The sequence below is a fragment of the Dermacentor silvarum genome, chromosome 11 (genome assembly GCF_013339745.2).
Source record: "Dermacentor silvarum isolate Dsil-2018 chromosome 11, BIME_Dsil_1.4, whole genome shotgun sequence".
In the NCBI taxonomy this organism is placed as follows: Eukaryota; Metazoa; Arthropoda; class Arachnida; order Ixodida; family Ixodidae; genus Dermacentor; species Dermacentor silvarum.
Genome location: NC_051164.1, coordinates 104,760,832 through 104,773,239, shown reverse-complemented (window position 1 = coordinate 104,773,239; position 12,408 = coordinate 104,760,832). Strand labels below are relative to the sequence as shown.

The 12,408-nt window shown below is 45.1% G+C and overlaps 1 protein-coding gene across 1 annotated transcript in view; it reads left to right on the top strand.

Annotated features, from left to right (window-relative positions):
* Positions 1 to 2,572: 2,572 nt before the first annotated feature.
* LOC119433731 (vitellogenin-2-like) overlaps positions 2,573 to 12,408 on the top strand; it is a 34,184-nt gene continuing 24,348 nt past the window's right edge. The window contains 8 exon segments of the mRNA XM_037700991.2: positions 2,573 to 2,681; positions 4,147 to 4,167; positions 5,152 to 5,294; positions 6,999 to 7,133; positions 8,958 to 9,158; positions 9,924 to 10,109; positions 10,646 to 10,788; positions 11,363 to 11,546. Coding sequence (XP_037556919.1) covers positions 2,639 to 2,681; positions 4,147 to 4,167; positions 5,152 to 5,294; positions 6,999 to 7,133; positions 8,958 to 9,158; positions 9,924 to 10,109; positions 10,646 to 10,788; positions 11,363 to 11,546 — 1,056 coding nt within the window. The 5' untranslated portion in view covers positions 2,573 to 2,638.

The following is a 12,408-nucleotide window of genomic DNA, read 5'->3' as shown; positions in this document are numbered from 1 at the left end:
AATTATTATTTACGTTCGTCATACACTCTTGTCATACTATGCCACTTTTGGTACCTACCAAGTTAACGAAACGACCATGGGAGCACCAAGACGTAGGCGGCTAGATAGATAGCTACTGCCAAAGCGGCAAATGTTCGCCAAAAGATGCTTCGCATTTAAACGGTTCCGCATATTGCCTATAGCAAGAATTGAATTAGACATTACAACATGGCATAAAGCGTAGTAGCGTCTCGCTACTGTCTGCTTAAGGTAGGGCATAGTATAGCCAATGCGAAGAATATGCGGACACTAACTCTTTGTGCCTATAAATGAGGAAGGCTGAGAGAACAACCTTAACTGTTGCATGCAAAAAACGTAACTATCTCATGTGTTGGTTCTTGTTTGGATGACCGTCACGTTTCGGTGCTCAAGACCCTATCGACCCCAACCGTCTTCGCGAATGTATGGCGAGATAAGTCCACGTTGCTCGCCATACGTTGGCGAGTAACGTTGGCGACTAATGGTCGTTGTTAATAAATACCAAAACTTCATCGGCTCATTGTAACTTTTGTGACACACAATTTACCGTCTCCATAAGATAAGACGCATCAAGATTTCCGTAACAAGAAAATAGGAGGTGTCCAAATCTATTACCCAGAGAGGGTAACGGGCCTCCTCTGGGTAACAGATACACATCTCGAAGATCATGCTTTTGCTGGCTGCATGCGTCGGAAGTGATTGCGGGAGCCGGAAACGTCATGTCAACGAGTCCACAACAGCCATGACAATGAGTCAAGCACAAGCTGTCAATGAGTCCCGATCCATATCCAAAGCCCTTGACAAAGCTACTAAGAAGGCCTCGTCATGCCCATTCATTAACCTCTTTCCGCACAAGAACGAAAATTTTTAAGTATTCCTTCTCCAGAACAGTAACCAACTCGAATCCGCTAACGCCAAATTTACTTAACAATACTGAGAACTTTGACAATTCGTTGTCATGATTTTGCATGTGAATCATTGTGTCATGATTTTGTCATGATTTCGGAGAGATTCCACGGACGCTGAAGAAACGTTCGCGCCGTAGGTGTCGGCGCCACCATGTTCGTGTTATCAACCGCGTATGCGCGGCCCACGTGTTGAAGGCTACCTCCGGAGTAGCGCAGCTCGTTTGGCTGCAAAAACGACGAAGCCAAGTGGGCGCTGCGTTACGGTCCGCTCATTCGACACTGTTGGAGCCAGGGCAGCAAGTGTTGTGTGCACGCGCACACACATTAGCGCTCCTGCTGAGCAGCTGTGTGCGTGTAACAGCGTGGTGCATACACTTCATCTGAGCAGTATAGGGACAGTAAACGTCAAGCTAGATCTATGTAATCCTTTCTTTGGGCACCGAAAGACGCAGATAATTATTCCCTCCGGTCTCCTCACCTGCACCATCGAGGTTCGACATCTGAAACGCCTCGTGGTGGAGGTCATCGTCGCGCCATGCAGTGTGCCGAGGTGCTTTCAGCGTAATGCAAAACGTTGCTATCGACACTTCGATTTTTAAAAATAATTAACTATGGCCAAGTAACTAACTCTAGACACAGCCACAAGTATTGTCAGCTTGGCGAACAGAATGGTAGATTTCGGGGGCTGCACTTTGGGTGCTGGAGAATGCCGCTTTTGAGCCGTGAGGAGCCATCGCTTCCCGTGTTTGCTTCGTTTACACTGTTGTAAACCTAGCAGTGTAAAAAGGCTTTATTATCTGCATGGCGGATGGTCAAGGTATGTGATATCTCTTTCAACAGCGGCCACGAGGTCCAAGAAATTGTCATCGTTTCGCAACGGTTCCCATGGGACTGATCACACAACGCACTGCAGTCGCTGTCGACACCCACGCGCTGAGTCAGTCCAAGTCGTCATAACAATTTGATTCACTCTTCTAGTAATGCGGATCATCTGCCGGCAGCAAAATGAAAGGCACCGTCAAAGCGGGGATCAGCCAGTGCTCGTTGAGTTGCAGAAGTACGCAGGGTGCACACGAAGTTTGGCTGAATTTCTTGGCCGTTGCTGTACCAAAAAGGGAAGCTGATTTGCAGAGTGAGCTGCAACTGTGAGCTGAAACAGAGGCGTAAGTGAGCTTCCGGATGCACGATCACATGTAGCATCATGCCTCCGGGGTCAAAGAACAACACTTATCATTACGAAGGTAAAAGGAGGTTCGACGACCTTTCGCCGCGATTTGCTCGAGGAGACGCGTTCCGCTTTTGCTCTTCTTCAATAGGAAAATATTGGCCGTGACGAGACAAGTAACCTCTCAGGACGAAGCGAGCTCTTTTTTCTTCTTTTTGCATTTCGAGTGTTTCATTTCTATCGGACACGGAGAACGCTGTGTCGCCCTCTCATGAAGGGGGACCGAGACCCTCGAAGACGGCCAGAGCCGACGGTTATCACGAGAACACGCGCTACGTAAGGAACCGATACAGGCTCGTGAGCTCTCGCCGATACAAGTTATCGCCCTTTGCTACCTATCCGAAGAGCCGCTGCGCTCCTGTTGGTCATCCTGGGTCACGTGGGTGGCCAGAGCGGCTGTTATAAAAACGCACCTTTCCGCCTCGTTCAGGCAGCGGCCGTATAGCACGGAGTCCCAACTCCGTCCTGCAGTGACCGAGAGAGCGTCATGCGGCTATTGCTGGGGCTTGCAGCCCTTGCGGCTGTGGCCGGTGAGTACACGTCTTCGAGTTTCGAAACGATGGAATTTTCGAGTTGAGCGGTAGTCGGTGTATGGACGGATGGTGCCTACCGTACCGAACCTCAGGGCATCGGAGTAAGAATTTGGGCTCGTTAGCGAACGTTAGACTGAGCGCAGTACGGAGGTCGGTGAAAAAGGATGAAGAAATTATTAGTTCTCAGTTCAGGAGATATTGAGCATTGCAGGTTTCTTATCGCCAAAGGCTGTTTCACTTCCCGCTCATCTCTCTCAAATTTCAGCGGACTTTCACTAGCGAGAATTCGCGATAAGTTTCCTCCATTATTTTGCGCTTCTCTACTGAACACGCTTATACTGGCTACATTACCAGTAATATTAGTAGTGCCCTGATCTCGGCACGCACGCGTTATTAACTCCGCCCTAAAAAAGAGAGAGAGAGAGAGAAAGAAAAGTTATGCAGTATAGTACCCGGAAGCTCATTAGCTGAGCAGTTAGTACCGGGAAGCGTGTGACCAGCAGTTGAGTCGTTCAGCAGTTCAGTACAATGTAGAGGGTACCCGATAGTTTAGTAGTTCAGTAGCCGGAAAAGGGTGCCCGGAAGTTCAGTAGCTGCGCAGTACAGAACCTTGTAAATGGCACTGAACTGGTCAACTACTGAACTTCCCAGTACCCTATGCTCTCAGTTCAGTGCCCGGTAAAGGGTACTGAACGCCCATGAACACCGATCCTGTATGAAATCGCCACATTAGCTTCTATGTGACACGCGTTCTATGCTACTTATGTTCACAGTGCATGCTCATGATACTACACACTGTTTCCCGCTGAACCGCGTTGCAGAACATGTTGTGAAGTGCCTAGCGTATATACCAACACAATCCGAGAATATTTTTTCTAACGGTTCGACGAATTGTCGCGAGGTCTAAAGTTCTTAATGGTGTAATGTGACACGAGAATGGCACGTTCTATTGCATTTAGAAATCAATGATGGATATGAGGATTGTGGCGTTACTTTAGTAACAAGATGGCTAGCCTAAATGATCGAGTTAACTACCCAACATGCAAAGAACTGTAGCTTGTTAACTCGCAAAGCTTTCAGGCTCTTTGCCACTCCATGTAAGCTTCCTGCGCAATAATTGCGTCCTGAATTGTCATATCAAATAAATCCATTCGTAAAGTACATGCACCCCTGTCAAGTCAGCAGGACCAAAATAATGAATCATTCTTGCGGTGTGCAAGACCTGTTAATGTAGTTAGTGCAATTTAAAAGCTGAGTATAATTACTCTAGATTCAATTTATTTTTTAAAATATGCTAGCAGCAATAATAGTTTGAGCATTTATTAAGGTACAACATGCATGCTCCAAGGCACTTCCATAACAAAGCAAATACTGTCTGTTTTCATTGAACGATGCCCATTGCTTCAAAGCATATTTAACATGTCGCTAACGCCTGACTTCTCTTTTTTCTCTCCGCCAACAGTGTCCGTAACCTTCGGAAATGGTAAGATGTCCTAATTTATAATCTTCTCTAGGCGCGATCACAGCTGTTAGGAATTCCAAAGCCTATACAATTTTTCTGTGTTGGTCAGAGATTTCTTAGAGAGAAAATCAAACCGAACATTTTAAACAGTTGCGAGCAGTTCCGAAGAGTGGCTATCAGTACGCTCTAAGAAAAACTTGCACCCTTTCTGGCTTATCTTGACCCGAAATAGTGAGCGTAATTTATGTTGTGGGCATTTTTTTTCTTTAGTGCTACGCTGAAAGTTATTTCAGGTCACGATCGGCAAGCTCATATCAGCGTAGCATAGCGTTCTTGATAGGAAAGTAGTACACACAAAGTGTTTTTTAGAGTGTATACGTTGCATCTGGCTGCTACGAAATACGACTATAAAAGGCGAGCTACCATTGCCAAGCAGAGTGAACCTGCAGTGTCAACCCATACATGACATGTAGCATCTGTATGTGCAAGCTCAATTATATTAAGACATTCCTATGCCTCTCAGCAAGTAAGATTAGGTAAGATTTTTTCGAAAGTGGAAAACTGTTCAAACGTTTGGTGGCGCTGTTCGGGGGCCATAAAAGCGCTGTGTGTGAAACGCGGGATAGAACAAGTGAAAGGATCCGAGGATATGGCAAAACAATAATGAACCCATAATTAATGCAATGATTAGACATGTTTCGGAATGTGCCAAAAGTCGAAAGAACACAAAATCAGAAGTGCCCGTGGAACGCATAATTTCAATTCTGCGCATTTCAGGAGCGCTTAAAAAAAGCAGACGGAAGCAGGCAGTCACACATTATTTTGCAAGGACGATTGCGATAGGATGTCCACAATGCTCTTGTGTTCAGTACTCATTGGCACTGTTATTGACCTTTGTAGTATATTCTTCCTATTGGATAAAGTGCAAGTGAGGATTGCTCACGTAAGTTATATTCCTAGCTGCTGGAGTTTCACTAACTGCTCCTTATGTACTGGATCTCACAGGTTACGAAATTGGACGTGAGTATATCTACGACTACTACGGACACTTGCACACATTCATGTCGGAAATGAGTCAGCAAGTCTCTGGCGTCGTCCTGAAGAGCAAGATCTTGGTCCAGCCCAAGAAGGACTATCTCATTTTCAAGGTGAACACCAATTTATGCATGCGAAACGCCAACTACGTGGCAGTGTTGTCTTCAAGTCACACTGCCGTGACCTAATGAAGGGGAAATCGTTTTATAACAGTATACAGCATTCAGCAGAACGTCGCATCAAACTAGAGTGCGGTTGGGCACTACGGACTTTTTCAAAGGGTTCATGCGAAAGCAAATGTCGAAGAATACGGGGATCAATTGTTATTGATGGTACATCCAATGAAACAGATGAAACACCTTCCGGAAACCAGTTCACTGGAAAAATGGGCCAATACCGGTTATGAGAACTTCCGCTCAATACTGAAGCCTCCCCCCCCCCCCGTCTCCCCCTCCCCCCTTTTGAGTTAAAGTCATCGCCGAAAGATCCATAACAAATTCGCAGCTTGGCGCACAAGTTTCTTCAGCCTAAAGGGCTCCTACCAGCGTATGCGAAACGAGCAAGTGTGCAGCAAGGAATGTAAGCGTTCAACTTGCATGTCATCAGAAGGAATCAGCTTTGTTTATCGGTCGTTCGAGTGTTACGGCAGCATTTTTTAAAATTGTTTATTGGATTCACGAGGGTTAACGTCTCAAAGCAACACTGACTCTGTGAGAGTCGCAGTAGTGGACGCCTGAGCATTAATTTGGATCACCTGGGGTTCTGTAACGTGCACTGATATCTGTGTACAGGGGCGTTTTTGTCTTCTGCCTTCATCGAAATAGGGCGGCCGCGGCCGGAACTCCAACCCTCGACATCCTGCTCCGAAGCATGGAATTCATACCGACTGAGCACCCGTGGCGGATCGAGGAAGGGTTTTTTTATTGTTGCTTATTACTTAGACGCTGGCCCATTTGGTTCATTTTCAGACTAAGTTTTGCGACATGGTTTCTTGATTTCTCGACTACGGGATTCCAGAAATAGACACACACAGAGAGAAATGAGATGAGATAGGGAGGACCAGAAGTGATCAGATGGACCAGAACTGTGATGGGGAGGATTGGTTCACAACCTTACACTTGGCGCGGGTTTAGGAGGAGCGGGAAAATGGAAAGAAATAACGAAAAAATAAAGCAAATGCGCGGGAGAAACGGAAAACACGGGAGTTGGTCTCGTTATGTTACTCGCATGTTAGAACGTAAATAGCCGTTTGACCAACTTCTCGTGTTACGACCCTACAGGCCGGCATTCCAGGATTGTCTGTTCTGAAAGCGGTCGTTCGTCGAGACAGGCCAACGCAGTCGCAAGCGACCGCTGGTGGCTACTGTTAGCTATGATAATGGCAATCAACATAATCGATAGTTTTCTCGTTTACTCAGTCATAAGAAGAAATACGTCGGTAATTCCCGCGAGGAAATCGAAGGGGTTTGTGTACGCTAACCCAGCCCCTGTCGGCAAGGTACTGTATACCTCTGTCGGAAAAGCTTACAATATTAGCCGTTTTCCTTTTTACACAGGCGTGCTCTATTTTAGGAAGACGCTTACAGGCTTACCCACGTATAAATATTCATCACAACAACGAAACTTCGCAGTTTCGGAAATATCGCATCAAGTTGATTTCCCTGTTCATACAGTTGCTGCTGTACTGTGTTGAAACCTGAAGCAATATACGGAACAGTAGTGACACCGGACAGGTCAACTCGTGCCGTCCTTTAATATGAAACTTTTTTTGTGCGTGAAGTTTTAGGCGCTAACAAACAATTTTGTTTTCCGCACAGGTGATTGACATGAAGTTCGACAGGGTTCACAAGGATGTGGATGATTTCATCGAGCACCCGTTCAACTACAGGACGATCGACGAGCTAGGCCGCTTCATAGAGAAGCCCTTCACTGCCCGGTACGATCAGGGAAAGGTCAGTGAAACAGATTTGCGTAGGTGCACTAGCATGACAGCCCAGCTACGTGGTCGCGGTGTAGCGAGTTCGCGCTAAACAATGAAGATAGACATCACGCTTACAACACGAGCTCCAATGACAGGAGCACCCACCGCAGGGTACGAGGCCGTTTTTGCATTTCGCACAAAGCGGCCCTCAGCGGCCGGGATTTGATCCCGCTACCTTGCATTACGCAGCGCAACGCCAAACCCACTACGTCATCACAGCTGGGGCGCTTTTGATTTATGCTTTAAATTTCTACGACTCACTGCATCTAAACGGCAACTGGACAAAGTCCCAACTTTACATTGTAAGACATAGCGAATGTTTATTTGCCTACCTCCCTTGGGTGTGGCGTAGGTTGGTCGGTCAGTTGGTCATGTTCTTACAACCATAGATTTAGGGGTTTTAACAAGATGTTGCTCAAGAAAATAATTACGTGTTCTATGGGAAGACTTGAGGCAGGATCCCAAGGCGCAATAGCCCAATGATATTGTACCTGGAGATCCCGCGCAGGCCTACTAACTTACGGTCAATTCTCAGCTTTAGTGCCCTTCGCCCGCGGAATCTATAGTGCTCTGAAACCCTGGTTGACGCTTTGAAAAGCGCACCATGATTACTTTTTCCCGCTGCCACTATGCGCTCGCGGCAGCTTGCGATTTCAGGCAGTTGAAACGCAAACCTGCGCTAGTAAAGAGATATTTGATGACATTTTTAGCACGAGTGTATGACTAAACAATATCTCGCTGACAGTGATTCCCACGGTGCGTGGGATATGCATGACCATTTTTAATCTAGAGATTGTAGTGAATATGTTCGCTGGTCTTTCGCACAAAACATACGCATATATTTGAAAGCTATAATGGGCGTCCCCAACTATCATGCACCAATATTTAAAAATATGCAAATCCCACATAGCTGGACAGGACCAAGGTAATGTTTGCCATCGCTTGGAGTTACTCAGATTATTTATTTCATTCTGCGTAATTACCTAATTAGTCTCAATTAATTATTCAACTTTTGAAATGTTATAATTGGATGAAAAGTGTCAATAACAAAATTATAGAGCAACATGAAAAACTCCCGATACAGCTCTCTGCTGCTCAATATGTGCTACATAAAAGTTTTTCCGAGCGTCAAGGACGCCCGCGAATACAAGCAAAGTGCCTCGAGCGGCCATTCGCTCAGCAATATTGCGTGTATTCGCGGGCTTCGTTCACGCTCAGAAAAACAGTTTTATGTAGCACGTACTGAGCAACAGAAAGCTGCATCGGGTGTTTTTCAAGTTTCTCTACAATTTCCTCATTGACACTTTTCATCTAACTATAATATTTGAGAAGTTTATTTATTATTAAGACTGATTATGTAATTAGGTGGAAAGGAAAAATAATCTGAGTGTCTCCAAGCAACGGCAAACAACATTACCTTGGTTCTGTCCAGCTACGTAGCATTCGCATATATTTCAATCTTGGTGCGTGATAGTTGGGGCACCCTGTATATGTCACTTCAATTTACAGTCAACACCATGACCCTTAGTAGGCGGAGTCGTGGATGAAAGCAATCAACCAAAAAAAGAAAGACATTACGTAAGAAATAATGTAGTACATATCATAAAACGTAACCTAAAACAAGTACGATGGCTTGCACGAAAGCCACCTAAATTCAGTGCGAAAAAGGTCCCGGAGATGCTCATTCACGGTTTCTTTGTAGCCACCCTTGCTGCTGCTGTTCGGTTACTTTTTCTCCCCACAGATACTGGTCCTGTTGTAAATTTATGTTGTTCGCGTCTCTGCGTCGTCGCAGATCTTGAACATCCAAGTGACCCGAGGTGAACCAATCTGGTCGGTGAACATGAAGAAAGCCATTGTGAGCCTCTTCAATGTTGACCTGGAAGCGATCAACCCCATCTTGCCCAGAGATGAAGCTTTCTACTCCGACTGCGAACGGGGCAACTGCATCGGTGGCATGCGCACTGAGCTTCCAGGGATGTACCGCATTTACGAGGTCAGTTGGTCGTAACATTGAACATGACATGTGTGCCGTGCAAAATGTAATAACTCAAGCTTTTTTTTTCTTCTCCGCGCCAAAAAGAACAAATTGTGCAGGATTTGCCAACCCTTGTAGCGTGACTCAGATTCTGGCATATAGAGAAGGAATATACCAACGTCTCTGTACTGCGTGTTGTGTGTCTGCGCAAGCTAGTTGTGCGACTATATCTTTCGACGGAGGTGGCTCAAGATTGCCTTACGGAAACATTAATTCAATTCCGCAGTCGTTAAACTGTACGTAATATAAAAGAACTTTCTAACTGGTTCCGTTAATGGACATCGAGAACGTCAAATAAGAAAGAAATTACAAACGAAATTGAATATACTAAAGACTTATTCATTAACTGTTTTCAGATAATATCGGATTCATAGAAACGTTTTTACAACCCTTAACATATATTGTTCAAAACAACTATCTATACTAAATTAATTATTGAGAATTACTCTTTGAAAACTTAAATATCGACGAAAATTACTGCAGAAGAAAGCATTGTGTAGCGATTGCGAAAGAATGCTTTATCGTTCAAACGTGATCTTGCATAGACAACACTTTTCTCACTCGCATTTTGCTACGTACTGGTTTGAGTTCACATTATCGCTACGGGGAAGTGTTATAAAAATTGCTAAGAGATTGCTAGCCGGTAGGTGCGGCAACTCCACGTAGTGCTCTGTTCTTAGAGCACTACGGAGTTCTAGACTATTCTCTGTTTCTTCAACGCAGGATGGCATCTACGGCGAGTGCGAGACTGTCTACGACATCCAGAAGACCGTGAACCCCGAGAACCCATTCGCCAACGTCTTGAATGTGACCAAGATCAAGAACTACAAAAAGTGCCGCAACACGCCGCAGGTCTTCTTTAAAATCAGCCACGGCACGCGATGCGTCGACTGCGCCGGCGATGAGACTGTGAGTGAAAATTACTAAGTGGTCCCACAGACCACTCGTGATTTCAAACTACTTTCAGATGTAAGGAATATGATCGTGCATGGCGAAATAACCTTACCTCCAATGAATTTTCATGCATACTATCATGGATGGATGAGTACATTTGTTACGATGACTTCCTTATTTGAATATGGCACGTTCATCCTCATACGATCAGTCATGTCGCTATTAGTGACACTGTGAATTCCTAATACAAAACTATATACCAACCAACTGCCGCAAATTATGCATGCTAGAGTGCGAATGATAGTGGCGTAGGAGCGCTAAACTGACGAGAAAACTCGAAGTTAAGCTCGGAGAATTCAGCATGGAAGCTGCTGCCATTCGATGGATTGGGTTTAGGCGCTAAAGCTGGGAGTTTTACTTCTATCAAGGCTCGTTTTGTCCCGTTTGAAAGCCGCAATTTCACGCAAATGTCGGCAATACTTTTTGTTTTGAGACACTCGTGTTATTTGGCCCAGCAGTGTACTTAATGTTTTCGATCGCTAAATTCGCAGCACCCGCTGACATCCAACGCCGCCTACCACTACGACATCCGAGGAACCAGGCACAACTTCATCATTGAGAACATCATCGCTGACGGCGAGATAATGTACAGTCCATACACACCGGACGGAAATACCATTAGGGTCCTTCTCAAGTACGTCTTCTAGGTTGAATCTCACATTGATGATTCGGAAGGAGCATTGCTAGAGACTATCATTGCTTTTTTTTAGTTCAGACGCTTCAATCGGTAGAAATACTTGCAGATCGAACAAATAGTAGTATTAGACTAGTAGTATCGCGCTGACCGATAAATCAGAAGACAATTGAGTCAGATGCAGATGCTAGTCATAAGCAAAAAAAAAAAAACAATATTTTTGCTCGAAAGCGTGTATTCCCTCCCACGCAGCTTGGCACTTCGCAACTTTTACGCGCTATCCCACTACATAACTAATACCTCAAAATTTTTGTTGATTTTGCTGTCAAGAAACTTCGCGTGAGAGCATCTCCTGCGCATATCTTATGTAATGAAGCTTAGCGCCCCATAATGGGGAAGCTGCCAGGACTTGGTCAATAAACCTTAAAGCTTCAGACGAAAACGACCACCACATAGCCCGTCACATCCTGAATCACTGTGATTGCAGTTGAATGGTATTCTAAGATGCCCTAGATCTCTTAAACAATGCACAAACGAGCACACTGGCTCTGTTCTTTATGATCGTTCTCTACAGCCGCACACTGCACTTGATCGAGACTCGTGACAGCATCAGCGACATGACCTTCAACGAGGACCTGGTGACGTACCCCAAGCTCTCCTTCATCTTCTCCGAAGATCACGACACCAAACGCGTTGTGGATCTCAAGGACGCTCATAAGCTGATAGCAACGTACGGACTGAAGGGCAACGTGGACGAGGTACGTGTGATGTGATTTGGCAGCGACTTCGAAACTTGTGTCGTAATGAGCAAAAGTGATAAGGCAATCGATGTAGCAACGAGATTGGAGCACCAACAAAGAGTGCATTAAAGTGCTTTATCCGCACTGCCGAGGAAGCAGGTCACAGTGAAAACGCGAAAATTATGTCGTCAAGAAGAGTGTTTACAATGTAAGCGCTGCACCTCCAAGTCAAAAGGTCGTGAAATGAGTATACAGCATAATGCTATAGGCATGAACTGAAAGTTTGAACCATCAAACGGAATGAAACCCTCGTCGGGACACTTCAGCCTTACGGGCCTTACGGGCCTTACGGGTCGGGCCCGTAAGGCCGAAGTGTCCCGACCTTAGACCGGAGAGAATATCTTCAACTTGGTGGTTAATAATAAAAGATAACTACGATGATGCTAGAGTGCAGTGAAAATGAACCCGATTTCTGCACATTCCTTGTGAGATAGGTCCCGAGTAGAACAAAGGGCATACGTTTGTTTTTGACGGCTCTAGCGCAGTAACCTAATTGGTCGGAGGTTCTCACTTCAGATTATGGTTTCTGAAAACGCACATATTAGCTTGTCACATGTAATTCGGAATAGATAACTTAGCGAGGTATTATTATTATACTGTGCACGAACTGAAGACGGCTAAGAGTGCTAGAATTTCGCGAGCAATACTTCACTGCAGGACAGGACACTGATTCTTCACTTATAATGTGAAAGGGTGCCCAATATGTAGTATTTGTTGTAGGACCAGCGTTTTTGTTAACAGGCAGACGAGGAGTAAAAAAATTGCAAGGTTAATTTTTAAAAATAGTTAAATCCTCTCAGAATTTCGCTCCGTAAAATGA